The sequence below is a fragment of the Acanthaster planci genome, linkage group LG02 (assembly GCF_054643075.1).
Source record: "Acanthaster planci isolate LZ-2023a linkage group LG02, COTS_SCS, whole genome shotgun sequence".
NCBI classification, from domain to species: domain Eukaryota; kingdom Metazoa; phylum Echinodermata; class Asteroidea; order Valvatida; family Acanthasteridae; genus Acanthaster; species Acanthaster planci.
In genome coordinates this window covers 317,971-345,002 of record NC_141778.1, presented here as the reverse complement: position 1 = coordinate 345,002, position 27,032 = coordinate 317,971, and the positions used below count along the sequence as shown (strand labels likewise).

Here is a 27,032-nt window from a genome sequence, read left to right as displayed (position 1 = left end):
AGGATGGAGTGGAACTGTAGATTGGTGCTGTTCGCCGAGCCCATTCTTGCACGAATCTAGATTTCTGAGTCTATTTTCTTACCACATATTGCTATTTCATTTGCAGAATGAGCAACCTTGGATTTAAATTACAATGCAAATTCAACAATAAAAATTAAGAATTTCTATGAAGGGCACATATCAACCAAAATTGCTTATGGCACTACAAAAATTAACGACACGAAAATTTACAGGCTAACTCTTCAAGCAAGATTATACAAGTATGTTTGGTTGCCATTTTAAATGAACAGAAATTATGTGCTGCACAGTACACTCAGGGAGCATTGATTCAGACAGATCTATCACCTCAGAACCAGTATGACATGTATGATGGAACAACTAGAAGATGTACCTGAGTTTGAGTCAATTCAATTAACCTATAATCCAACACATAAAAAAAAGACTGGGCAAAACGTAGGCACAGAAAAGTAGCCACATTGTGCCACAACGCATCAAATTTATTGCTTATTAAAAGTTGAAGAGAAAATTCAAATCGTAAAAGCATTGATCCTGAAAACACAAGAAGTAACAAACATACCGGTACATTGTTTTCTATGGAGAAAGTCAAACATACACAAGGCCAGAGTGTGAGCGTACCTGGTATCCCTTAACTGTTCCCACTATGCCTGTAACGAGGCCCAGTAGAATCAGTATGCTAAAGTGCTAGTATATTCTTCCCCAACCATCCGGTCACAACTACTTAAAACAGGGACACGAGGGTAACTTCCTCATCAGTACAAATCTACAACAACTAGATTCGTTACAAATCTAATGCAAACTGTAGATCCATTACAAATCTGGGTCTGTCCATGCTCAAAGATACATTTGCTCATAACCAAAATCATCTCGTACTTCAGCAGTATTGAGTCATGAAATGAACTTCAACAATTTTACTAAGTTGTATAATTGTAGAGATACGGTTTACACAGTTTAATAGGATTTGAACGGTCATTGAAATAATCAGGATATTTATGAAAATGTCCAGCTTATTTTTACAGATTCCAGTGGGACATGCATAACTGCGTGAACTCATGTTTTTCAGGTTAACAAAAATACCACTCTCATGGAGATGGGTACTACAGGTGTAACATTTGAGAAATGTGTCAAAATCTATGGCTTTTTATTTCTTGAAATTATCTTGAACAGGAATTTAAGGACAACTAATTAAGGAATAATGTAGATATGTATCACGGTGTCTGTCCACAGAGTGACAAACACAGGTTGATTTGGCCATGAGCAGATAACCTAAACAAAAACATGTATCTTCCTGAGAACAGTTTTTTTACAATAATACAGTCATTTGCAAAAGTTTAAAACCACCTGGAATTTTATAGGTATTTCTGTCACTGGGCCTGCATTACCTTGTCTCATTGACTGGTTACTTAACAGTGGTGCATAACATCGGTGTAGTGCTACATGTATATACCCATTTGAATGAAATTTTTTGCAAATGCAGGTCTTGTATGACATTTTGTCTGTAAGGCAGCTTGGGAAAAAAAAGCCAGTCTAAGCAATCAGAAATAAAGGAGGGAACACTAAATATTAGACTGTTAACATGTCAAATCATGGAAATGTAGTCAAAAATGTTCAACCAAGGTACCAAGGTGACACATTGAAAATAAACATAAGTTGCCATGATTGATTGGTTTAAGTTTGGTTTTCCTTCAGGCTAATGCATTTTCTATTGGAGGTCCCAAACTTTTGCAAATGACTATAGTTTACATCATATTTGGTGTTTTTTTCTGTCAGATGACAAAATTAAGATTGGGTTTGAGGAATTACAATTGTCTGTCCACTATTTTGTAATGTTTGTCACAACCAATTTTTCCCTCTAAATGTGAAACTCTTGAAGACTTACATGTATCTTGTAAATACATGTACATTTATTACAAAGCAAAATTAAGTAAAATAATGAACAATTCATTCATTAGAAAAAGTCTGTTCACTTTGCTGAAATAAAAGTGAGAAGACTGAATTGTTTTTATCAGATAATGAAAGTTTCTAAAAGTAAACAAAAAGAGTGTTTAATACATTGCAGGTAATTTTCAATTGCGTTTTGTATTTTTCATATGTAATAAACAAAGTGTCTGTCCATGTGACAAACGTTATCTCTTCAAGAATAAACGTCTGTTATTTCTCAAATACTGCTGAATTTATCTTTACCTTACTGTGGCAACAATTAGAAACAGTGAAGCAAAAAGTAATTTTACAGTTGGAAATTTGTATTGAATGTCATACAAATACATGTCTTTTAGTGAGGACAGACCCATCTACAGTTTGCTATAGATTTGTAAAAATAATCTACACTTTGAACAATGGACTGTCGTCACAGAAATACCGGTAGTTTAAGACTTACTAATCAGGTCACTTCTACAGCCAGGGTGTAAATTGGGTATGATTACTTTGTTTTGGGTTATTGATTTATTCACAGCTTCTGAATAAAGTACACACAACATGATTACACAGGACTGTCAGAACAATTTGGGGTTGCAACATGGGTTTTGATGTCTATTACAAGCCACATCATGCTCAGTAGTCAATAAGGGCAAGTTTGATTAAGGACATTAGTGAACCTTGGTTAAACTAACTCTGATAGTCAATGATAGCTGGACTATAATGCAGTCGACTATTCCCAACTGGCCTACTGAGGTCGTTTGCACGTCAGCTTCACTGCACATGCTAGGTGCATCACAAACCAACCACAAGTTTACGGGTCCTTGATGGAACTTGCTCTAAATTTCAGCTGTCCTGCCCAAGAGCTTGTCTAAAGAAAAAGTCAAACGTCTGTACTTTCAGATTTCTGAGTATTAATTCAAAGAAAAGACTAGAGTTTGACCCACCTTAAGGAATCTGTCTAGAGATTGGAGGTTTTGTCCCATGGTTCTCTCTTCATAGCTACACAGGATGACTGTTTCTGGACCACTCAACTCATTCATTGTCTTCACAAGATCATCAACAGCCTTTAAAAGAAACTTCATGATTAACACCAGTGTAAACAGTGCAAAAGGCTGATGAGAAGGGAGGGGTCAAAATGTAGACTACCAGGCCCAAGATAACAAGTATTTGCTCCCCTTTGCATGTTGCCGCCATAGGCATGCATAGCCTCAAACTGGCAAAGTATACTGTCCAATCGCATGGTATAAGAACTGACGCAACATGCGCAAAATTACTAAGGAACATACACCCGAATCACTGAACCAGCTATGTCTATTGTTTAAAGCTGCCAGATCGAGGCTCTGCATGCCTATGGCAGAGGCATACAAAGAGCAAAAAGTCTGGCACTTTAAAAGGATAAAAACATCTGGAACATTGGGCACAATATAATCCAAGATGGAATTTCAGGCTTTTCATGGTGAAAGACAGCAATACGTGGAAAGGTTTGCGGTAGCACCATGCAAAGGAATATATCTCTTATGAGCATGTGTGGTTCTGAAAAGAACTGGGAGTCTACTCAACGTTTTGGACTGTGTGCTCAGTCCGGCCGAAGGGTCTCCTATACCCAAAGCCAACTAGCTAAGGCCCCTAGTTCTGTTACTGCCCCCTACCTACATGTAGATTGTACTTCCCACCACATCCAAGGTATCCTGAGCAAGAATGACATCAAGGTACTCCACACAGCCCCTCTCAAGATCCGCGGCATGCTGACATCCCACAAGGACAGACAAGATCCGCAATACTGACCAGGGGTATACAAGATCCCCTGCCAATGCGGCAAAGTGTATATTTGCGAGACTGCATGGAAGGGACCTCCCCACCAGACTCGAAGAACACCAACCCTTGGCAGGAAGGGAGAGTATGAGAAGTCAGTGATAGTCACGCGTTCCCACTCTGAAGACCACTGCATCAAATGGGACCAGGTGCACCTCATCACCAGCATCGAGCACTGGTACCCAAGACCCATCAGAGAACCCTGATCCCCAAGCACGACACCGTTCCCCAAGACATCGGCTTCTCCATCAGTGACATCTGGCAACCCCTGCTCACCTCCCAGTCCAATGGTTCTCCTATACCCCCGGCCACCTCACCCTGCCCCAACCACTGCCCAACTGACACACCTCACTGACCTTCTGGACCCCGTCCCGCATGAGTGCCCAGCTGAATCCACCACAAGCATTCTCGTCACACTCCACTGCATTCAGTCACCTTATATAAACAGTTTCATCAGTCTCCTGACAATGGACTGAGCGCGGCACGCAATCTGAAATGTTGAGCATTCTCCCAGTTCTTTTCAGAACCATACATACTCATAACAGATATTCCTTCACATGGCGTTACCGCAAACCTTTCCACTTAATATAATTCAAGAAAACAAATGAAATTGAGGGGGGCATTTGAAGAAAGAAACAGCGGTATTATGTATGGTACACATACCTCTAAATAGTAAACACAGTCTGACATCAGAATTACATCTGGATGAGGGAGGAAGTTGGCCACTGAAGCACCCCTACAGGTCAACAAATGAGAAAGAAATTTATAAACCTTTTCCAGAAACTTCAGCCATCTTACAAGCATTATATATGGCAGATGAACAACGGGAGGCTGGAAGGCTAGACTTGTATCTTCATACTCCATTTCAAATTGGCTACTCTGAACAACCCTAACCTCAAGTCTTTAACCCTGACTTCTCTCTTTATACAAGTTACTGAAACCTTCATTGGTTCCAAAATGAAAGGACCTAACCATTGAAGAGTCTTAGCAGTAATGGTCCCTCTGATAACACTTTTGTTGGTATCGATATTCAGCTGCATCAACGGTATAAAATCTTCCAGATCTGTGACCGTCACATCAGCTCTGAAAACATGGAAAATAGTCAAAACTAAATAAACATGTCAAAATTTATCTGATATTTTTCCTGGATGTAGAGGCATATGTGCAGAATGGAGACTGGAGAAATGGCCAAAAGTAATTCAGATTGCTGCAAAGTCATCCAATTATCTAAATCATGCACAGTAACTTTGTCTTGTATCTCTCCATCTGTCTTCTCTGAAAAAAATAATCTGAGATACGATTGAGTTACTTTACTACTTGCATCTCTTAATTGATAGCATTGGGGTGATACTAAGCATTTTTAGTTTTGCTTGGCACAAAAATCTGGGAGGGATGATCCTATGGCACATTCCCCATCCAAAAACTGGGGGAGGGGGATATATTCCCAAACCCTCAGGATTATTATTAATTTCTGGTAATAACATCAAGGATTCTTCAATGGTTCCCTGGGCACTACAGCTCGTAAGCCCGAAGAAACCTGTAGAGACAATGAGAAGCAGTTACAGCCTTCAGAGGTGGGAGAAAACCCCAGAGGAATATTCTAGGTAAAACCCAAGGAATCAGGTAGGGACTGAAAACCCAATCCAAATGTGGACCAGGCCACTGTAGGATTCCACCCCGGGCCACAGACTGAGGTGGAAGGCAAGGAAAGAGCCACTATGCCAACCTGACTCTCCTTGCTTGACAGTACTATCTGAAATTAATGATGAAATTAGCGAGCCATGACTGTTCTAAGAAAAACTATTTATCAATAGTAAAATACTACCCAAGTAGACTTGCTGCTAGTCCAACAGCTCCTGTGCCTGCACCAAGCTCAATCACATGTTTCTTCTCCAAACTGTCACGTTTTGGCTTGAAAAAATCCAACTCTAAGAATTTCAACAAGACTAGAGCAGCATCCCACACAACACAGCCGACATCACCAAAGTAACACTGCTTGATAGTTAGATCTTGGCCGTCGAATTCAAGGATTCGATCAAAGTACTTGGGCTGGTCATCCATTGCTGGTATTTTCTGCTGCGGGCAACAAAGACTGAATGGAACACTAAAGGCTGACTGTGGTCATCAAAAGAGATCTTGTATAATGGGGAGCTGATCATCTTCCTGTTGAACCAAGGTCCTGACTGATGTCATGCAGCGTGTATCCAATGTACTTTTTGTACCCACACGTAGCAATAAGAATGGAGGTACATGTAACTACATGTATTTACCATTCTCCTGGGAGGAAAGAGACAAGTGGGGATTATAAATTTGACCTGTCTAACCAAAGACAATATTTAACTAAAAGCTTGAACCCACAAACTCTCTTTCTCCTAGATCAGAATTCAGTACTTGTATGTCGATAGATCTTTCTATATATTTTGCACTCCACAATTACCACGCTGGCACACTGTTCCTTGTCTGTCCTTGTTCATATTGTGTGATGTTGTATCATTGTAATGCAGAATTTGTTTAAAGTCTACATGTCGTCGTGCGCCCGGAAGATCGTAAGCGCTTACAACCTTTTGCCAGGAAGCATAATCGCCGCCAAAAAAATTTTCCCGGTAAAAGGACGTATGTAAGTGTAAGGAGGATGATTGCAATCTTCTACATGTACAATAACTTCAGTTCCCTCCCCCTGGAAAATGATTTTTTTTTAAGCTGGACCCTCCCCCTGGTAAGGTAACATCATTCTTACAGTAATTAGACCCTTGAACAAAGAGCCCCTTTGATTTAGCACCATGTGCTCAGCATTCCCTCTAGACCCACCTGCAGTTTGCAGACTGGCAGTGAAGAGCACACACCACATTTTTATGAGTTCTCAGCCCCTCGCTTAGTCTGCCGTTTTATTCGGTTGTCAAAGCTGTTGTGTTTATTATTTTGCAACCCTCTTATATGCTGTGTTGGCTTTTGGTTACTTTAAGTTTTGCTTGTGGTTAGGTTTTTCATTTTTTTGTTGAAATAGATTCATTTTTTTGCTTGTATTCAGTGCTCGACTTTAAATGTTTTTGAATCCACGCTCCTATTTCTTTTGACCAGCAAAGTTTCATTGGCATCCAATTTTTTTGTAGTTTGACGTAGTTTCATTAAGTTTCATTTAATCTAGTCCCATTCTGTCCAGACATCACACTGGTTCTTCAATTTTTTTGAATCACCAAATTGATTGAGTTTCCTTTTTTTTATATCGTTGTTTGAATTCTGTTGAGCATTGCCCCTAAGCAATAAATTTTGGGATTACCTTTTTTTGGTTTTGTTTCCTCCTTTCTCTAAAATTTGCGGTCGTTTGCCTCCACCTAATTTTCCTTGCGACTCCTCCCTACCCGATCCAATTTGAATTTTTTTTTAGCGAGTTCCCCAAATTCTGGTTTGTTTTTTTGTTTATTTAGACTTAGTTTAGGGTGCCATTTTTCCGTGCTACATATGCAACTGTTTTATTTGAATGAAATATAAAGATTTCTTTGCAATTAGTTCCAAAACAATTTCCCAAAACTGCGGGGTTCATCGTCCGCCGCACTCTCACTCCCACGATCGACGAACCACTTCTGGGTAGTGGAGGCTACATATGTGTACTGTACATGTACTGTAGGGGCCTAGCCTACATCTCCATACATACAAAACCATGACAACTGTGGAAGGAGAGTCAGAATGTCACAGTTTTTCCTGGAGTTCAATTATAGTTCAAAGTATAAGTTATAGTAAGTCACAAAAATTTCTGCCTCCCCACCCAGTATCTTACATTTTACATGTACTTGGTTACCTGTACTGTACAGCGCCGGTGAGCCGCGCCGCACCTCACGTGCACGCGCCGCACACCGATGACTAATCACATGACACCCACACACATGACACATGGTCTGATCTTTGGGATAGCGGCTGGTTGACGATTTCTTGTAAATAAAGGGATCGATCACTACTGTGATTGGCTCTGGTCATCCATAATTTAAGTTACTTTACACAAGTCAAATTTGCTCCAATAAACCCATACATAGAACTATGGCTGAGTAATAAATGTGATTAAAAGTTGTGAAAAAAAGGAATATAAAAAAATTGTTACACTTAAAACTGACCGACATATTCACAGGAAACTTTTGCCGACACGTTTACGACCATGCATGGTACATGTAAGTTTCTGGAGTGATTTCTATTTTTATATTGATGGAAACTAGCTCTTGTCTAGGTCCCTGTCTTCAGTTCCATGAACAGTCACAGAGTCAGCACGACTACAGACATAATAGATAGAGACCGCAGTACTTGAATACAATCATTGTGCTTTCGTTGAAACGTAACACCACTAGCACTGAACACATGAAAACATAGATCATTAGATGAGCATATGTACATACCACATGTACATGTCGACACACGCCCACACCCCTGTGTTAGATATCTTGCTAAAAGTCATATTTATGACCCATTAACTCTTTGTTTTCAAGTTTATATATTGCTGCAACTGATCGGAGTGCCACGACGCTGTTTCAGTGGAACTTTTTGCCCAAAGATCAACGAAAGATATGGAGCGTCGGCTGTTCTTGGTAACCTTGTTGATGTCCGTGACGGTTTTTGTGCAGGTACATGATTTACAGTCATGACAGTAGAAGTTAGAACTATATCAGAACTACATTATGGAGGCCTATTCTACCCCCACTTCCAGAACTGTGGGGTCCGTCACCACCCCGTTTATGGGAACGGGCATTCTGGGGTAGGCCTAGAGTATGCTAGTACTACTGTAGTACTAGTACATGTAGATAGCCCCACTATTTGCACTGACTAGTGTGGCACGGATTGTCACTCCTGCTCCATCCACATTCGTATATGCAATATATAGCCACACATTCGTATATGCAATATATAGCCACACATTCGTATATGCAATATATAGCCACACATTCGTATATGCAATATATAGCCACACATTCGTATATGCAATATATAGCCACACATTCGTATATGCAATTTCATGTCGGCGTTCTGAACATTTTCGGTGCACCCACTTATCATTGTGGGCACAATTTCTTTTGCATACAAAGATGATCCTTAGCCTCTCTGCTTTCTTAGTGCCATTTATTGAATGATTTCTTTTACGGTGTTCTGGTATTTTCCAGTCTTGTTGCCTTCACCCATTCAATCTCACAGGCTCGCTCTTACAGTCGCCATCTTTAAAATAAGGTAATTGAACATTACGTAACTTGACCCCTCATCGTCTCGACGGCTGTTCCAAGACATATCTAATCTGCTGCCCAAGTTTTGGAAGAGTCCGTTGGTACATGTACATGTAGTATCTTATCACTCAGTCTGTGTATTACATTTGTAGATATGTTTTGACATGGAACAGCCGTCGAGACGATGAGGGGTCAAGTTACGTAATGTTCAATGACGTTATTTTAAAGATGGCAACTGTGCCCTCGATGAAAATTTTCAGTACACCGACACGAAATTGCGTATACGGATGTGTGGGTAAGGATGGATCGGGAGTGAGAGTCCGTGCCACACTAGTGAGTAAGGATGGATCGGGAGTGACAGTCTGTGCCACACTAGTGAGTAAGGATGGATCGGGAGTGACAGTCCATACCACACTAGTGGGTAAGGATGGATCGGGAGTGAGAGTCCATACCACACTAGTGGGTAAGGATGGATCGGGAGTGACAGTCCATACCACACTAGTGGGTAAGGATGGATCGGGAGTGACAGTCTGTGCCACACTAGTGGGTAAGGATGGATCGGGAGTGAGAGCCCATACCACACTAGTGGGTAAGGATGGATCGGGAGTGAGAGTCCATACCACACTAGTGGGTAAGGATGGATCGGGAGTGACAGTCCATACCACACTAGTGAGTAAGGATGGATCGGGAGTGATCCTAGTGGGGCTAAGATAGTAGACTACATTGATGATAGGGCCAGCTAGCTGCAAAACTGTTGAAGACTCACTGCAAGAAATGAAATTACTGATACTGTATATTGGTACATTTACATGTACTTTGCAGTTTGTTAGATTTACCATAGCCCGGACTCATTTTTAATTTTTGCCTTGTTCGTTTTATTTTCCCTCTTGATTTGCTGGCACCCTCTTTTGCCGCTGCAGTTTAGCTTCAACAATAACAACATGATGAGATGTATAGCATTTGGGAATGGTGCAAAACAGTTGTTACATACATGTAGGCTATATATTTCATTATTATATGTTAAACTTGTCACAATTTTTCTGACATGTCTGATAGCCAGCTTCGCGCTGGAATCGTACAGTAAGTAAGGCCACTTGAAAAAAGAGATAGTTTAGCATCAGTTGTATTTGCTTTTTTTTTTTAATACTTTGGTATGCATGCTGATCTGGACTGCCACATTCACGGAACGAAAGCGCCATGTTCACTTCAGACTCGTGCACAGAAGTGCACATAACATGTGTATGTACTCAGGCTGTATGTTGTTTTGCATGCACGAGGTTTGTAGAAACTACGGGGGACAGCTAAGGACATCGGAAAAGACAACTTTTAAAGAAAAAAACACGCTGCAAGATTTTTTTAGGTGGGGGCTGATGCTAAACTAATTATTTTTTTCATATGGCCTAATGTTGTAACGTAAGTTATGTTACATCACTTGACACCCTGTGCACAAATTGCTAGAAACTCATACTGGTCAGAATAATTTATATTTCAAGTGACCACTTCAGTATTTTCATCTTAGATTTGACATTTTTAGGCAAGTTATCGCTTTCTGATGGCTTATAATTTACCACTGCAGTAAAAAATTGTCCATAGTGATGTAACATTTTAAAAACTAGTCTTACATGCAACCATGGTAATGGTACCTGCCTATCAAACTAGTCTTCACTTACCTGCCTACCTTTTTCTAATCGCCAGCTTTGCACTGGCATCATACATGAAACAGTAAAGTCTCATTGTAACTGGTTCTGCAATAGAAAATTTTGACCTTTTGGGCCTTTTTTGTATCCTAATATTAATTGAAATATAATGTAAATATACATGCATTATGGGATGTTTGGGTGGTGGGGTGAGTGCTTGGGATTGGGGAATTTTTTTTTTTTAAAAGAAGGGGACTTTTGGAAGCTAAAAGAGGGGTGTTCCCACTTTCAACTCTCGGCCTTCATTCTCTTTGTCATACATGTACTGTACATACGTGTACATTTTGTACCTGTTTGTCCCCGTGCCTTCACTGGGGGGAAGGGGGGTGTGGAAATTTGTATTCACATGTACGGGGAGTTACTTACATGTACTAACTGTACGTGTACATAAGACCATTGGTGAATCCATTTAATCTTTTCATTTTGTCCTAACCATACATGGAAAATAAGCCCCTATTGTGTACCTGTATGTATGTTTTATTTTTAGGATGTCTTCCAATCTTGAGGTGTACACATATAGGCCCCTTAAAATAATATGGCAATGGGTGGGGTGGGTTTGACCCCTAAACCTCTCTGGATCCTCGCTGTTTTATGCCTGTAAAAACCAAAGGCATCACACAAGCTGTATAGAAAAACAAAAATGAAGAACCTAATTTGGCTTGACATGACACGTCATGTCATGCATACATGTACAAAGCATCAACCCAATACATGTAGGTATCCATTGTGATGATCTGCAAACATGCGGATTTAATCTGGCACCACCTACATGTACATACATGTACGCTTACTTACACATGAATTGATTGCCGAGTGCTGATGTGTGGCATGTGTATGATGGCTGTGCCAATGCCAACAGTCATACAAAGGGTTTCTCCAAGTTTCCTCTTTAGTCAAAGGATTTCCTTTCAATTTAGTTTCTGCTTTCCCCCCCTTTCTCTGTGCAGGCTTCAGATGCTATACACAAGAAGGGCTATTGCATCATGTACGGGCAGTGTGGATATCGTGATATCCCTGAGCATAAGTTGAATTGCTTCTACAACAAACCTGCTCCTGAGCTTGATGATCCAGAAGCTCTTGAAATTCTCCATGAACTGTGTCCTCATCTTGTCAAAAATAAGACCTTGGCCTGCTGTGATTTGAATCAGTTGAAAACATTTCTGACCCAGACCAGTCAGGCAAGGCAAATGATGAGCCGTTGCCCTTCATGTCAACGCAACTTTCTGAATCTATACTGCGCCATGACCTGTGACCCCAGTAACAGCCTGTTTGTAGATGTCACTAGCATCAAACCTGGTGTGTTTAAACAGGAAGCTAATGGCATCAATGAGTTGGAGGCTGTTGAATCTCCTCTAGATGAAGAAGTTCAAGCAGGCTTGGAAGACAACAAGCTCACCTACAAAACTAATGATAGCATTCTCAGTATTGATTACCATGTTCAAGACGACTTTGTAGATGGCATGTATAATAGTTGTGAAAATGTCAATTTTCCAAGTTCAAATTCAAAGATCTTTTCACTCCTTTGTGGTCAGTCAGCAAGTACCTGCACCCCCCAAAAACTGTTGGACTTCATGGGTAGTACCGACAATGGACAGACACCATTTACCATCAATTTCATAATTGATGGAGGTAACAAATCTGCTCCCCTCCCAATGGAAGCATTTAACACTTCTGTTTATCCATGTAATAAGAAAGTTGATGAGTACTCTGAACCCTGTAGTTGTCAGGATTGCATCCCATCCTGTCCACCGATTCCCCCAACAACTATAAATAACCCCCCGTTGACAATCTTTGGCATGGATGGCATCCTATTCATCCTCATCTGCTCCTATGGTGTCTTTGTTGTCATCTTCATCTTGTTTGTGATAATCACATGGCTCATTCAGAGACGAAGACATGTTACTCATTACAATGAACTCAGAATCAATGGCGAAGTATCTGCCGTTAGTCAACATCAAGTCTCTGAAAAAGATGTCGGCTGTAGGGAAAGAGTTGGTGCCACTTTTCACCGAAAGTTGTCTGCTGTTTTCCAGTGGTGGGGCACTATTTGTGCTCGTTACCCAGTCCCTGTGATTTTATTGGGTCTCCTGGTAGTTGGTGGGTTGAGCTCAGGCATTGCCTTCTTGAAAGTAACAACAGATCCTGTTGAGCTGTGGTCTCCTCCAGAAAGCCGCTCACGTGAGGAGAAGAGCTACTTTGATGAAAACTTTGGACCATTTTATCGCACAGAGCAAGTCATCATTACAGCTCCCAGCTACAATGTGACATATTTCCTACCATATGGACTAGGAAAGGCCAATCTTTCCTATGGCCCAGTATTAAACAAGGATGTTCTTATACAGGTTGGTTGACATATATGCATATACAAGGTGTCCACTGTTGAAGCAGTTGGCCACAAACATATATTTGTTTTACTTGTTTTTCCTCACATGGAAACAGAGTTCAAAAGTATTTTGTTTCCAAGAGCATAAAAATTGCATAGAGGTACAAATAGTCAAGGATTAAGTTAACCATGTGGGTTGAGGAGTTTGTTGGTGTAATAAAATGTTGAATTGCACCCTGACAAGTATAGTACATGTATGTTAAGTTTGTTACTGCTGAAGGCCAGTAAGATTCAGTTTAGTGGCCATCTAAATCATAGCTCTTATCATTTACTTGATCACATTGATTTCATTCCTTTACAATTAAATGCATTTTTAATTGTACAAAATCATCAGTTGCTTGGTTTTCCCACATGTACAAAAGTACCGAAACAAGAAAAAATGTGAAATTTCTCTTGATTTTAAAAGGTGCTGGATCTTCAGGAACAAATTACAAGTCTCACAGCATACTATGAGAAAGAAAATCGCACCGTTGGACTTGAAGACATCTGTTTTAAGCCGGAATCCCCAACTAACACCAATTGTACAATTTTGAGTGTACTTAACTACTGGCAAAATGATCTTGAGAAACTCAACAGTTCCATCAAAGATGAGTTCTTCACGTATGCTGACTATCACACTCATTTCTTGGCCTGTACAGCGTAAGTGCCCTTTACTTCACATAGATGTTTTTTAATCTGGATACACATGAATCATCTGTGTATTTATGACTGAATCCCTAAGAGAGCATAAACAGACACGTACATGTATAAGCAGCTATGTTACATGTAACTGCATCCTTATTTGAGCTTAGAACCTTAACCCTGACTATCCCAAATCTATCAAAATCCATTTCCACTTGTTCATAGATTTTGATGGACAAGAGACACTTGCGATTAAGTTAGGCTAAAGCTGATGTTCTCAGCTGTTTACTTCTTGTACATGTAAGGTGAACTCTCAGTGAATTTTCAAATAAATCTCCCATCCTTTGAGAAAAAAACCTTAAACATTCTGATACATGTACTGAGGTTACTTACTCGTTTTATTATTGTTTTCAGGGCACCAGCCTCTGTTGATGATGGAACTAAGCAACACTACCCATGTTTGGGTACTTTTGGAGGTCCAATTTTCCCCTGGACTGTCCTGGGCAATTATGATGGTAAGTTAACTCAACTAAACACAATAATAAAGTGAAAGTGAAAGTTTAGAATGTGTCAGGCACATGCACTGCATACATGACATTAATACTACTTATGCCAGTTTAAAGTATGGAATAGATTTAAGGAACTTAAAATTTAAAGTTTGAGCCGGAATCCTTGGGTTGAGGAATATGGTAGAGCCCTACCATGCAGAGGAGACACCCACATATTGACAGGGTACCCACACTACATGTATATTGAGGGGGATACCCACATCATATTGAGGGGACACCTAGACCGTATTGAGGGGACACCAAGTCTCTAAGTTTGAACTCTACTGTAGAGACTCTTGTGGGCCAAATTGTTAATAGTTAGAATGTTGTCCACAGCCCTGAGCAGTACATGTACAGTAGGTGATGACAAATAGTATAAATATCTGCATGTACATGTAAAATGTAAGTGGCTGCAAAAGTCAGCATTTATAGTTTACATACCGGTACATGTACATTGTGTAGCTGAGACTTTGGCCCTTGGAGTCCCAACTGCATGTGACTTAGAAAGGACAACTGCCTTTTAAACTGTTAAAGAAAAAATGTTGTTGTTTGTCTTAGTGGTTTTGGACTTTTCATGAAGTTTTGACGTGCAGTTAGTAGTGCTTAAATAAAAATGTGTCTTTTGGCAATATCATGAAAAGTAACTTCCTTTAACGATGTTGCTTGTAAAATTGAATTTGTGATGTAGAAATCACAAATCCATCCATCTATAAAAACTTCAATCTCTGCGGATTGATTGTTTGCAGTACACAAACCAGATTTTGTAAGTATGGATAAAACTAATACTTTTTTCAAACTGGCCTTATCTTTTTTCATCTGTGATAAACAGACCATAGTGCAAGGTCTTTGATTAAAATAAGAGAGATTTTACCTGTCAGAAACATACATGTATGTATTTGGGTTTGCATTGGGTTTAATAGTACATTGGTTAATAGCAATGCAAACAGAATGAGAAGGTGAAAAGTCAAAAATGTCTTAGTTTGTTTTTTATTCATGAGTTGTATTGCATGATAGAGGTCACATAGATTTTTTCAATACATTTTTAAAATGGATTTCAATTTTTTTTGACAAGTAAACACATCGTTCATAGTTAATTTCTGACAGGGAATGTCATGAGAAGGGTTATTGTACATTACCAGGACCTACTTGAGATATATACTGGTACATAAACATGTACATGCATGTGTACTTGTACAAATATCTCTGGCCTTATTGTCAGGCAGACAAGAATTCAACTGGCATCCCTGCAGATACCATATCCACAGACCAAGGTCCATATTGTATGCCATATCTGAATACACAAGTTCATTATTAGGAGACACAGACACAATGTACAGTACATGTATGCCTAAATTTTATGTGCTTGCACATGCACCAGCAAATACCGTACCAGTATTTGACATGCTTGAAAACAACCACATGTATTAATTTTCATAAAATAATGGACATGGGGGGATTTAAGTATTTGGCATTTCCAGAAATTCAGGAGTCAGAAATACCAGTACTCTTGCTGTGTTTACATTGTGTGGTGTCTTCCTGTTAAAGCTGTTTCATTTCAGTAAAAGTGCTGTACAACGTCTACTGGTGTACATATACATGTACCAGACAGGTTCGTAGGGTTCAGTTATCATAGTTATTGTCAAGAAGAAAAGAAAGTATTATGTAAATACCTGTATGTACACGTATTGAAGGTTTTGATGACACTGGTGTCTTCAGCCCGAAGTACCTGTAGAAGGGTAAGATGCAGGTACCCATCTGTACATTGTACATCATGTATATTGTACATGTACTCATGTACATGTACATACAGGTGTACTCCATTGTATTTCATTATGTCCATGACTGCTTGTAGGTTTATATACATGTACATGTACATGTACCGGGGACGGTGTTTATGTATCTGGTTATATTGCTTTATACTTTGAGTTTATTGCTAATCTTTACTTATGGTGTTTGCCCCCCAAATCATGATATGAAATGTAGTCCACAGTGATTTCATTAATGTACTGGTATTATACGCAATCATCTGCCAAATTATCCAGTATACAGGTATGGTATACAGGTGTATGAACATGTACATGTACATACATGTTTGTACAGTGTAGTTTGCTATTAAACATGTTAAACATGAACACCCAAATATTGCATGATTTCAGAATTTAACATACACATGTGCAGTATGTGCTAACATTTGTTATTTTAACGCAAGTTAGTTTCGTGTTTACCACTTTTTCAATTCAGCAACTATTTTAGGTGTTGGTTTTCTTTGTTTTCATCTCTCCAATCAGGCCTGTTTTACAACAATGCCACCAGTCTTTCCCTGACTTTTCCTGTCAATAACTATAAGACTGGTGATCCACGCTTGGAACCGGCTCTTCTCTGGGAGAAAGCTTTCTTGGAGTTCATGAAGAATTATAGCAATCCAAATCTGACCATAGCTTATCAAGCTGAGGTCAGTATGAGTGATTTGTTACACTTTATTGAAGAATTTCAAAAAGAAATTAAAAAAGATTGTAATTTTACCAATCTGAGTTGTCTCCAATAAATTTATGCAGTTTTCACACAATTTGCTGAAATGTCATGCAACAAGAATGAAAAGAGTAAGAAATTAATGTGTCGTATTCCAGTTGATTTAGCATTCTGTTTTGTATATTTTGCTATGATTCAGAGATCTATTGAGGATGAGATTGAGCGAGAGAGCTTTTCAGAGGTTTTTACAATTGCTGGTAGTTATCTCCTCATGTTTGGATATGTGGCTATCGTTCTTGGCAAATTCCCATACAACATCAAGAGACTCTTTGTAAGTACTCGCCAAATTAAATGCATGTACCTGCCTAATTAATCAACTTGTATTTTATTTGGTGCCAGCTAAACAAAGGCATGTCTTGTGCACATGTACGTGTAGACCAAGCCATTAAGCCCCACTGATGAACATTCTGCCTGTCATAGCTGTCGTACATATGCTCGTTGTGTGTTCGACATGCATTTGACACTTGTGCGTAAAACTCTGATGTGTTCACGCTCATGGCTGCAACATGCAATAACAACATTTTAAGAGAAGAAATACATGTTGAGAGTGTAGCATGTGTTCAGTGCCCACATGTGCAGTGGGTGGGGCTAACTGGATCAGTATGTCGGTGCCACCCCAGTGGGTGGGGCTAACTGGATCAGTATGTCGGTGCCACCCCAGTGGGTGGGGCTAACTGGATCAGTATGTCGGTGCCACCCCAGTGGGTGGGGCTAACTGGATCAGTATGTTAATGCTGCCTCCAGTGGATTATAATCTACTTGTATGAAATCATGCATTTTTGACTGGTTGGTAGAGCAGCATTTTGTATACTTTCTTTCATTGTACATATAATTTCTTACAATTTATTTTTCTTTCAGATTGACTCTAAGATTATTCTTGGTCTGTGTGGAGTATTAATTGTCTTGGGATCAGTCTCCTCTTCCATTGGTCTTTTGGGTTTCCTTCAAGTTCCTGCTACTCTCATTGTTATGGAAGTTGTTCCCTTCCTTGTCCTAGCTGTGGGTGTTGATAACATCTTCATCCTTGTCCAAAAGTATCAGGCAAGTATTAGATCATGTGATTCGGATTGGTCATGTGACGAAAAAAGGGCCACATGATCCAAAGTAAAGTTTAATTTTCTGTGGATTTTATCCTTGTTTGATGATCAATTTTGCTTACAAATTTTATTCTATATGTATATTACAGAGGGATGTACGTTTTCCTGCTGAGGAGAAATATCAGCAAATTGGGCGTGTCTTGGGTGAGGTGGCTCCAAGTATGCTACTTTCTAGTCTCTCGGAGTCCGTTGCATTCTTTTTAGGTATGTAACCATGATGTTTTAAAGGTAGTTGGAATTTCCATAGTAGTTGCCCTTGCAGTAAAGTGGAGACTTGGTCAGATGTGGGCTGTCTGACTGCTTTGGACGTTAACAATGACTGCCTAAACGTACCTGGATATATACAAATGTATAGTTTGTTGTGTCATGTTATCTGCAGATTCATCCTCATCTGTTGTCTAAGAATCTATGATGAATGACATTCTGCTGGTCTATCCAATTCAAAGGGAGTTGGAGTTTTGGAGTATCCACAGAGCCAATAACCTGTCGTGCATTCTATTTGACAGGTGCCTTGTCCATCATGCCTGCTGTCAAAGCATTCTCTCTCTACGCTGCGGTAGCTGTCCTGATTGATTTTCTCCTTCAGATCACCTGCTTCGTAGCTTTGCTATCCATAGATGCTGGAAGGGAAGAAGTGAGTTTGTTGTCACTCAGAAGATGTAGACATTTTCAAGGATCTTTCTAAACTCATGATGCGTATTACATTACTGTTGAGTTTTTACTTAAATAAACTGCGAATGCAATGATCCAGTGTTGATCCAACAGCAATCAGCCAGGGTATATTACCTGTGTCATTTGCTTATTATTACTTCCTTGATCATAATGGAAGAAGCATTTTAAGTGGAATCAGTCATGGTTCGGAAAATTCTGTTACACCTGTTGACATCATGACTTGGAAAAGAAATTTTAGGAACAGCACCTGTATATATTGTATGTGTTCCCCTGTCGCTCCTACATGTATATCCTGAACATTAACCCAGCTCTGTTCAAGTTTGAAGAATCCACCTGGAATTTTTGAAGGGTCTTGAAGGTGTTAATAGAGTAGATTCAATCACAATTAATTTATATTGGCTTGATAGCATTTGAAATTGTCAAAAAACACTGTATCAGGAATTTTTTTTAATAGTTTTAATGTTTGAAGATCTTTATGACTTGCAGAAAAATCGTCTGGATGTCTTGTGTTGTGTGAAACTAAAAAGTGCTGGCAAATCTCACAAACATTCTGGGGTGCTGCACCAATTGTTTGAGAAGTTCTATGCACCGTTTCTCATGTTCACACCCATCAGAGTACTTGTGGTAAGTAATAGTTTCTAGTTTTTTTAGTAGAAGCACTGGCAAGTTGGATTTAGTCAAGAGTGAAACTTAAGCTTTGTGTTGACAGTGTGATGATATCAGTTCTGTGTATTTTATGTATACATGTAGCTTTAATATTGAATGTCACCTAGCACACACTCATTGTCTTGAAAGGATTTAACTTGTGATCTCGTGAGGTAATGACAGTAGCACAATGTTCCATTCACAGGGAAAGATTTGTTTTCATCAGTGTTCATAATCACTATCAAACTCACAGTTTTGAGGCTTCAAGATAGAAAGCACTTGCCTTCCAAATTGTAACCTAATTCTAACTTACTATAGTATTCTAATCCCAGAATGAATTTGTGTTTCTTACCAGGTAATGGTCTTTGCATTCATGGCTTTCATGAGTGGGTTTTTGATTACTGAAGTCAAGATTGGATTGGATCAGAAGCTGTCGATGCCTCATGTAAGTTGACAGGTTTCTTCTCTGTCAAAATGTGTAAGGAACCCAGGGAGATTGAAATAAGTGATACAGCTGAACACTTTTAACATGAGTACGCTTGAGACGAAATCACTCTTACTTTAAGCATATTTTTTCAGTCCCATTCAAAATGTTTACATTCCTGTGAGAGAAAACTTACCTAATATGAGTTGTGCTAAGACTAGATGAGCACTTTTGCTTAACTTGAATTGTCCAAACCCATTGTCAACAGCATTTTTCTAACAAGTCCAATCTGAAAACACCTCTTCAGAAGCTTAATCCCAGTAAATCATGAAGGAGCCCTTCAGTAATCCTCAAATAATGCTAATCTGTTTGGCAATTCACGCTGCAGTTTTACTGCTGAAGGCTTGGCAACTCTGTGCTTTGTACCGGGGGGGGGGGGCTTTATTCAAAACAACATTGTGTGTTGTGAGTCAGGCTGTCAAAGGAATTTCAATCACAGTGGGTCTTGCCCAAAAGATGCGTTTTATATTTAAAATGAATAAACCTGACTCCAAAAGCATAAATGGGAGAAAAGTTAGATACCAAGGACAACAAATGTACAAATGAGCCTGCTGTATTCACTTTAGCTTGTTCTTTGGGAATATAAGCAGGTGCATTTTTCACAGGTGGTCTTATGTCTATCGCACTCCTTTCAATATTTAACTTATCTCATCAAACACCCCACCCCTGTTAATTGAAAGAAAATTTGAATGTTTTAGAAATTAAAGCCTTCCTAAGTTCCCTTCCTTCAGTTAACCCCTGTCCCACATCCCTGTTTCAAAATAAACTTGCACAACCATTTCACACAGTTAGTCATGAAATTAAAAATAAGAGTTACCATTCCGTAAATTTAAAGAACGTTTTTACAGAATAGATCCCGTCTTGCAATTACAAACAGAAACAAAAATAAGTGTCCCCAATTCCAATGCCCTCTTACATCCAGTCCTTACATGCAATCACTGGTTCTCAAGTTGAATAAACCTTTAATTACGTGCAGCAGTGGGTACCAGTTTACAAGCATGTTGGTTGCAGGTACTGTTTTGCTGCATGGCAGTGCGGCCAGCACACAAACACTTTGTTCTTTATAGTTGCTTCATTTCGGCAGACGGTCCATTCCACGGATTGTTTCATTGAACGTGTAGGCCTATTCCAAATCTTTTTTTTATTCATTCAAATCATATTGATTAATATAATTTTAAAATTTAGTAAAAAGATAAATGTTGTATTTTATATCTATTACTTACACATTACCTGTACAGTACATTGTGTAATACTACACTTACTCCTGCATGATGCCAGGCTATGATTGGGATAATCAAAATTTGTGTAACAAGAGGTTCACAATAAGACAAAGTTTTTTGGAAAGTCCCTTTGAGCTTGTATTAACAATGCTATTAATTGCTTTTAATTTCTGCAGGATTCCTACATGCTGGCATATTTTGGGAACCTATCTTCACATTTCAACAGTGGTCCACCTGTTTATTTTGTGATTCGTGATGGTTTTAATTATACCAGTGAGGAGAGTCAGAATAAGATTTGTGGAGGCTCTGGCTGTAATGCAGACTCCTTGACATCACAAATTTACATTGAATCACAAATATCAAATGCGTGAGTGTATTTTTGTTTGGTTGTTCGGTTTTAATAGTTCTTCCAAGTAAATCATTAGTAATTCCAAGTAATTCTTCCAAGCAAGCTCTGTGAATAATAAAAAGTTCTTTTAGTAAACTCACAAGTTTTAGAACATGATTTTTGGATGATTGTGTCTCTAACACATTTTTCTTTGGATGTTTGTTTCAGCTCCTATATTGCTGTACCTGCGTCATCTTGGATCGATGATTTTTTCTCGTGGTTGGCCCCATCTAAAGTTGGATTTCCCTGCTGCATGTACTACAAAGACAATGGAACATTTTGTCCTTCAACAGGTACATGTACAAATAAAGGCTACATACATAACCACATTATCTTTGTAGGGAATCAGCATAAGAATTCAAAATAGAAACTTTGTTCTTTGCCCATTCTTTGTTTGAAGGATCTTTTTGTGAGTTCACTTTTTCTTGCCTTGTTGACTGTTGTAATGGTTTTTATTGTAATTTTTCATTTTAGGGCCAAGAGAAAACTGTGTGCCATGCCGCAGCTCAGCTCACCAATTTGCAAGACCAACTTCTGAGGAATTTGAAAAGTTCCTTCCATTTTTCCTTGAAGATGATCCTGGATTTAAATGTAGCAAGGGGTATGTGTGAAAGACTGTCCTAACTAAATTACCTTGTATACTTAGATGTATGCAGAAATAAAAAGGGAAATGAATTTCAGAGCCAAATATTTAGGAGTTATAAACAATGATTCATGTGTTTTGGACCTGCTCTGAATTTGATGAATTGATGTTTATGTTTCAGTCTTTGGATCTACCCTGAATTTGCTGAATGGTTTTGGTTTGTTTAAATTTTGTAGAGGACATGCAGCATATGGATCAGGTGTGAAGTTCACAGATAAAACCAAGAAACAAGTAAAAGGTAAAGCTACATTAACTTGTCTCTTTCATTGATCAAGACAATTTTGCATCAGTTTCTTTCAATGTTGGTTTGTTTATGCAAATATCTTCACTGCTCTCTGAACTGATTAAGTCAGGTTGTGAATCTATAAAACAAATGTCAACCTGTCAAGTATGAGGGAGTTCAGCATTATCTGCATGTGTTCATTGTTTTTGAAGTCAGAGGGGCATACTGTTTCTGCCTTGTCCTGTCTGTATGTGTGTGTAATCTCATCAAACGTATTGCGTTTCAGCCTGAAAGGTCAAACGTAAAGGTCATAATGGGTAAACAATTAAGACTATTCTTGTTTGTGATTCCAAATCAAAGTTATAGCTTTAGGCCTGGGCTCGGTGGGTCATTTGTGTTTGTCAGCACACCATTGTTGTTTTTGATTTTCATGATTACTTAAACTCTTGATGACATTTTAACCTACGTTGTACATGCAAGACCTACGTAATGAGAGACAAGATGACATAATACCCTGCTTAGTGCATCCCATGCCATATTTGCCCAAATCTGGGTGTGGATTCAGTATACCCAACCAAAAGGATAGCGATTACTCCATTGATACACAAACCAGATACTGCCCACTGCTGATTCTCTAGCTCCATGTAACTCACCAGCTGCTTGTGTCTTCTTGTTATTGCACAGCATCTTACTTCCAGAGCTACCACACTGTTCTGCGAAATTCTGATGATTTCACCAATGCTCTAATCCATTCAAGACAGGCAGCTGCAAATATCACCAAAATGATGAATGGCCCTGATACTGATCCTAAATTTGATGTTTACCCTTACAGGTGAGAGTATTAAACCATTGAATATTGCCCTCAAAAAACACCTCTTGTTGGTTCTGTATCCTGATTGGCTGAAACATGGTCACGTGATGTTCATTAAAATAGACTAGGGCATGAAATTTGCATCAATGTGAACTGGCTTGCATGCCAAGACTTCGTGTTTGCATATTTCCTTGAAGTCTGGAGTATAGCCCACTCAGGCCTTATACTTGACTGGTTAAAGCACCCTCACTTGATGAGAACAGTAAACTGCAACTCAGGAACTGAGTCTAGGAAAACGGAAAGAATTCCTTTAATCGTTGACTTTAATCATTGAAAAAAGTTTATTTTCAAAGATGGATTTACACCGGGGAGATGTTGATTAATTTTAGATTTTTGCCCCGTCCGACGTGTATTAACACACTGTATACTCAGTGTTTGCCCCTGAAGGCTTGTGAAAAAACCACAAGCGTACTCGGGTGGGACTCAAACCCACGACTTCCTGCTTACTAGTGCAGACAGTGTGATAATACACCCAATTTAATCACAAAAAGTTTCTGTTCTTATTGACATTTTGGACAGAGGTGTGTTATAGAACACATATTGACCAGTATGATTCCTTCACTCATGCATGTTCATGTCAAGGCCAGTAAGTGACCAAAAGCGGGTTCAAGACGACAATGGAAATAGGATTGTTTTCCATTTGCTCACAGTACCTTGGGGCATATGGACATGCATTAATGACCTTAATGCCAGTTCATATGTGTATATTGTATCTTGTACGGTAGAAATATTGAAAGTTATATACCTGATGTTATTAATCTTGATTTTTCTTCGTTTACCTCTTTCTAGTGTTTTCTACGTATTTTATGAGCAGTACATTACCATGGCACATGATTCAGCCATCAGTCTGAGCATTGTTCTTGGCGCCATCTTTGTGATTACGTTTGTGCTACTTGGTTTTGACCTCTTCTCGGCCTTCATTGTTGCCTTGACAATTGCCATGATAACCATCGACTTGTTGGGCTTGATGGTGCTGTGGAATATTGATTTGAATGCAGTCTCATTGGTCAATCTTATCATGGTAAGTTAATCCCATTTCCCAGGAATAAAATTGCATTTGCAAGACCCTTGTGGTGTGGAGGTTTCATCCGTAAGTTTGAACTGAAGTGCTTATATATTTTTCTGCTGGAATGTTAGACTCATTTGCCAGGCCATTCTCTGTGTTCTCTCATAAGAGACTTACTCACTTTTAAAAATTTTGCAGTCTGTGGGTATTTCAGTGGAGTTCTGTTCTCACATTGTTCGTGCCTTCGCCATAAGCACCAAGGAGAATCGGAGAGAGAGAGCCAAAGATGCACTTACTCACATGGGAAGCTCAGTAAGTTGATATCAAAATTTCCTTTGATCTACTGGTAGTTTTCTAGTGACTTCTGACGACATATGACCTTTTTAAAAGTTCACAACTTCTGACCTCGCTCATACCTGGAAGTTGTCACTGATACTTTTGTCACCACTGAAAGTGCTATTTTTCTGACACTATTCAAACTCAGTTTACCTGCAATGCCATTTGACCTCATTAACCTTTGACCCCCATTTTGGTCTCCAGGTTTTGAGTGGTATAACGTTCACCAAGATCTGTGGTATCTTTGTGCTGGCTTTCTCCAAGTCTCAGTTGTTTGAGATATTCTACTTCCGAATGTACCTTGGCATTGTTATATTTGGAGCGAGCCATGGTCTAATGTTCCTTCCAGTCCTGCTGAGCTTTGTTGGTAAGTGTAAAGGGCAGCGCATGGTCAAAGGAGGTCACTAAAGGTTATTGTGCAGTTAGCTCAGTGGCATATTCATTGTCAGATGGTTTAATCCTCTTAGAAATGAATCAGTTGACACGTCTGCAGTGTGTTGAAAATTTGTGGAGGTTTTAAAACAAAAAGTGCAGAAGTCGGGAGATGGAAATCTTTAGATCATTCTTAAGGACTGAATGATAAGAACATATGGGCTCAGTCTTAGCTTTGCAGTTGAAACTTTTCCATTGACAGGTCCCGGGATAAACAAGGCCAAGCTTCTTGAGGAACAGGACCGCGCTCCTATCATCCCACCAGCTGAGCCAAAGGTGTTTGAACCACCACCAGAAAGCCAAGTCAATGCACCGGAAGTCCAAGTGCCAAGACAGAATCAAGCTGATCGCACTCCATTACTGCCCAGTGCTGATAGCCAAGGATATTATTATGCCTAAAAATATGATCAAAGCTGAGATTAATTCTTTTTAGTAATTGTTTGTTTGTGGATATATGTGGAATGTTTTAGGAGTGGTAATAAGTCCAACTTGAGTAAACATACGAAGATACTTCTCAAGCTCTTAATAATGGTGAGAGAATGCTGTAATTCAGAATTTCAAGCTGAAGATGTCCTTGTCAACCTAAGATATAGAGTTGACCATTTATTTGTTAATTGGTGATAACAACACAAGTCATACGACTAGGCTATACATTGCCAGAATCTTGACCCAACAGTCATTGCATGGCGACATGTACTGATTAGGATGGAAAATGCTATATCAAGAAATAATGATGGACGTAATTGAAAAGATTAGTATTGCATAATTAACTAGCTAATGGCTACAGACTGTTCCTAACCATTTCAATAAACACTGACACTTGGCTGATTGTATTACTTTCATTTTTTTCCAACCTATTCATTTCTAGTAGCGCATATTGTCTGATATATATGTGACTTTAGCTTGAATACTTCGCACATTGATCCATACAGTCTGAAGGTCATTGTCAGAAATTTCTTTTCAGTCAATCTTCGTGTACTGTGCAGATACTTCCACTGAACAGAAGTACACTTACACATACACACACTGAATGAATCCAGCCAGTGTGTTATTTTAGGATGTTTCACTGTAATTTTTTTTGAGTCTGCATGAATGGTTAATTTTCCCTGTTGTTACAGTTGACAAGATATAGAATGATTAAAAACAATGCGAACTTTGGCCTGTGATGCAATTTATGGAAACCAGTGTTTTAGGACAAAGATTACTCTTTGTGATGAATTTAAGTGTATTACTCTTGACAAATATTGAATGTGGATGTAAAGATTTCAGCAGATTTAAAATATTTGCAATAAGTACATGTTTTCTTTTTGACATTTATGTTGTATATTCTTTTTGATATAGACGGAGATTTTAGATAATCTTCAACCATTACAAACTTGGTAATATTTTGTTTTACACAATTGCACTTGGTCAAGTTTGCCTTAACACTAATTTAAAATCAAGTATTTTATTGCAGAGCAAATTGTTATGTATAATCAGTTTAAACAACTGATAATTTGTGAAGTAATGATGATTGTAATGACGAAATAAGGAATACTTTCTTTTGAGAATTGCAGTTCAGCACCATTGATTTTTATATGAAAACAGCACTGATGCCTCGGTCATGTATTGTATTTTTATGAAAAATTGAATCGAGTTCACTTGTGTAATTTGTACATTCTGTGTAAGTTTACGTAGGTGTGCTTTCAATGTAAACCAAAAGTGATAAATGCGAGCTAAGTAACCTTAAAGAATTATTGCCCATTATAGACTGAGCACATGAATAACAAATACAATGTGCATATACACCACGTGTGCGCACCGGTTCGCGTGTTCATTGCTTACGCGCATGTTGTTAGGAGGTTGCACGAATTGTCGCTGAATCCTGGTCCACAATAGTGGCTTTCAGAGGTCGGCTTAGCTTGGAGACCATTATCCCTATTGTGGTCATTGTTAGGAGTACATGCACTTGCATGACGACAAAGCATGGAATTACATTAGGCTAACTGCAGCATTAAGATTAACATTAGGACAGCAGAAACTACAAATCTTATTCACTGAAAATGGATAGCTGTCCTGCTGAAGTGTTTTTTTCTAATTGAAACGCATAAATCTAAGGATGTATCAGTGCATGAAACTATTGCGCAAGACCTTTTTCGTAATTTGTGGAGAGATTTATTTTGCCGTTGTTCTTGATTTGTGTTGTATGATTGATTTTATTTCTCCTTTCGACATTTCATAAGTACTGAATAGACATGTGAATGTCTTCCAACAATTTCCGCGTGAAATAAATGGGTACCACGATTCAGATAA

General features: G+C 38.9%; 2 protein-coding genes across 5 annotated transcripts in view; one reads left to right on the top strand and one right to left on the bottom strand.

Annotated features, from left to right (window-relative positions):
* vcpkmt (valosin containing protein lysine methyltransferase) overlaps positions 1 to 11,826 on the bottom strand; it is a 12,570-nt gene extending 744 nt beyond the window's left edge. Inside the window, exons 1-5 of one of the 4 annotated variants that reach the window (XM_087133441.1) lie at positions 11,690 to 11,826; positions 5,573 to 6,024; positions 4,720 to 4,830; positions 4,411 to 4,483; positions 2,880 to 2,999 (exon numbers count right to left, since the gene is read on the bottom strand). In XM_087133441.1, the coding sequence (XP_086989567.1) occupies positions 2,880 to 2,999; positions 4,411 to 4,483; positions 4,720 to 4,830; positions 5,573 to 5,808 (540 nt within the window). In that variant the 5' untranslated portion in view covers positions 5,809 to 6,024; positions 11,690 to 11,826. Of the gene's footprint in view, positions 1 to 2,879; positions 3,000 to 4,410; positions 4,484 to 4,719; positions 4,831 to 5,572; positions 6,025 to 7,522; positions 7,683 to 11,689 lie in introns of those variants that run through there. The other 3 variants (XM_022250127.2, XM_087133440.1, XM_087133442.1) reach the window with 3 other exon arrangements.
* Positions 8,039 to 27,032, top strand: npc1 (NPC intracellular cholesterol transporter 1). The gene is made up of 20 exons (XM_022250120.2): positions 8,039 to 8,354; positions 11,590 to 12,984; positions 13,432 to 13,664; positions 14,061 to 14,161; positions 16,483 to 16,646; positions 16,863 to 16,994; positions 17,582 to 17,764; positions 17,910 to 18,024; positions 18,327 to 18,454; positions 18,979 to 19,116; positions 19,493 to 19,582; positions 21,018 to 21,208; positions 21,398 to 21,522; positions 21,704 to 21,830; positions 22,049 to 22,110; positions 22,780 to 22,927; positions 23,756 to 23,987; positions 24,171 to 24,284; positions 24,513 to 24,675; positions 24,943 to 27,032. Exons 1-20 carry the CDS (start codon positions 8,298 to 8,300, stop codon positions 25,137 to 25,139), a joined length of 4,095 nt encoding a protein of 1,364 aa, XP_022105812.1. The 5' UTR covers positions 8,039 to 8,297; the 3' UTR covers positions 25,140 to 27,032.

Excerpts from the sequence above, each read along its gene's own strand:
- npc1 (XM_022250120.2), top strand. The coding sequence starts at position 8,298 with ATGGAGCGTCGGCTGTTCTTGGTAACCTTGTTGATGTCCGTGACGGTT. Across the intron at positions 17,765-17,909 it reads TCCTTGTCCAAAAGTATCAG|AGGGATGTACGTTTTCCTGC; the intron begins GCAAGTATTAGA and ends TGTATATTACAG. Across the intron at positions 21,831-22,048 it reads GGATTTAAATGTAGCAAGGG|AGGACATGCAGCATATGGAT; the intron begins GTATGTGTGAAA and ends TAAATTTTGTAG.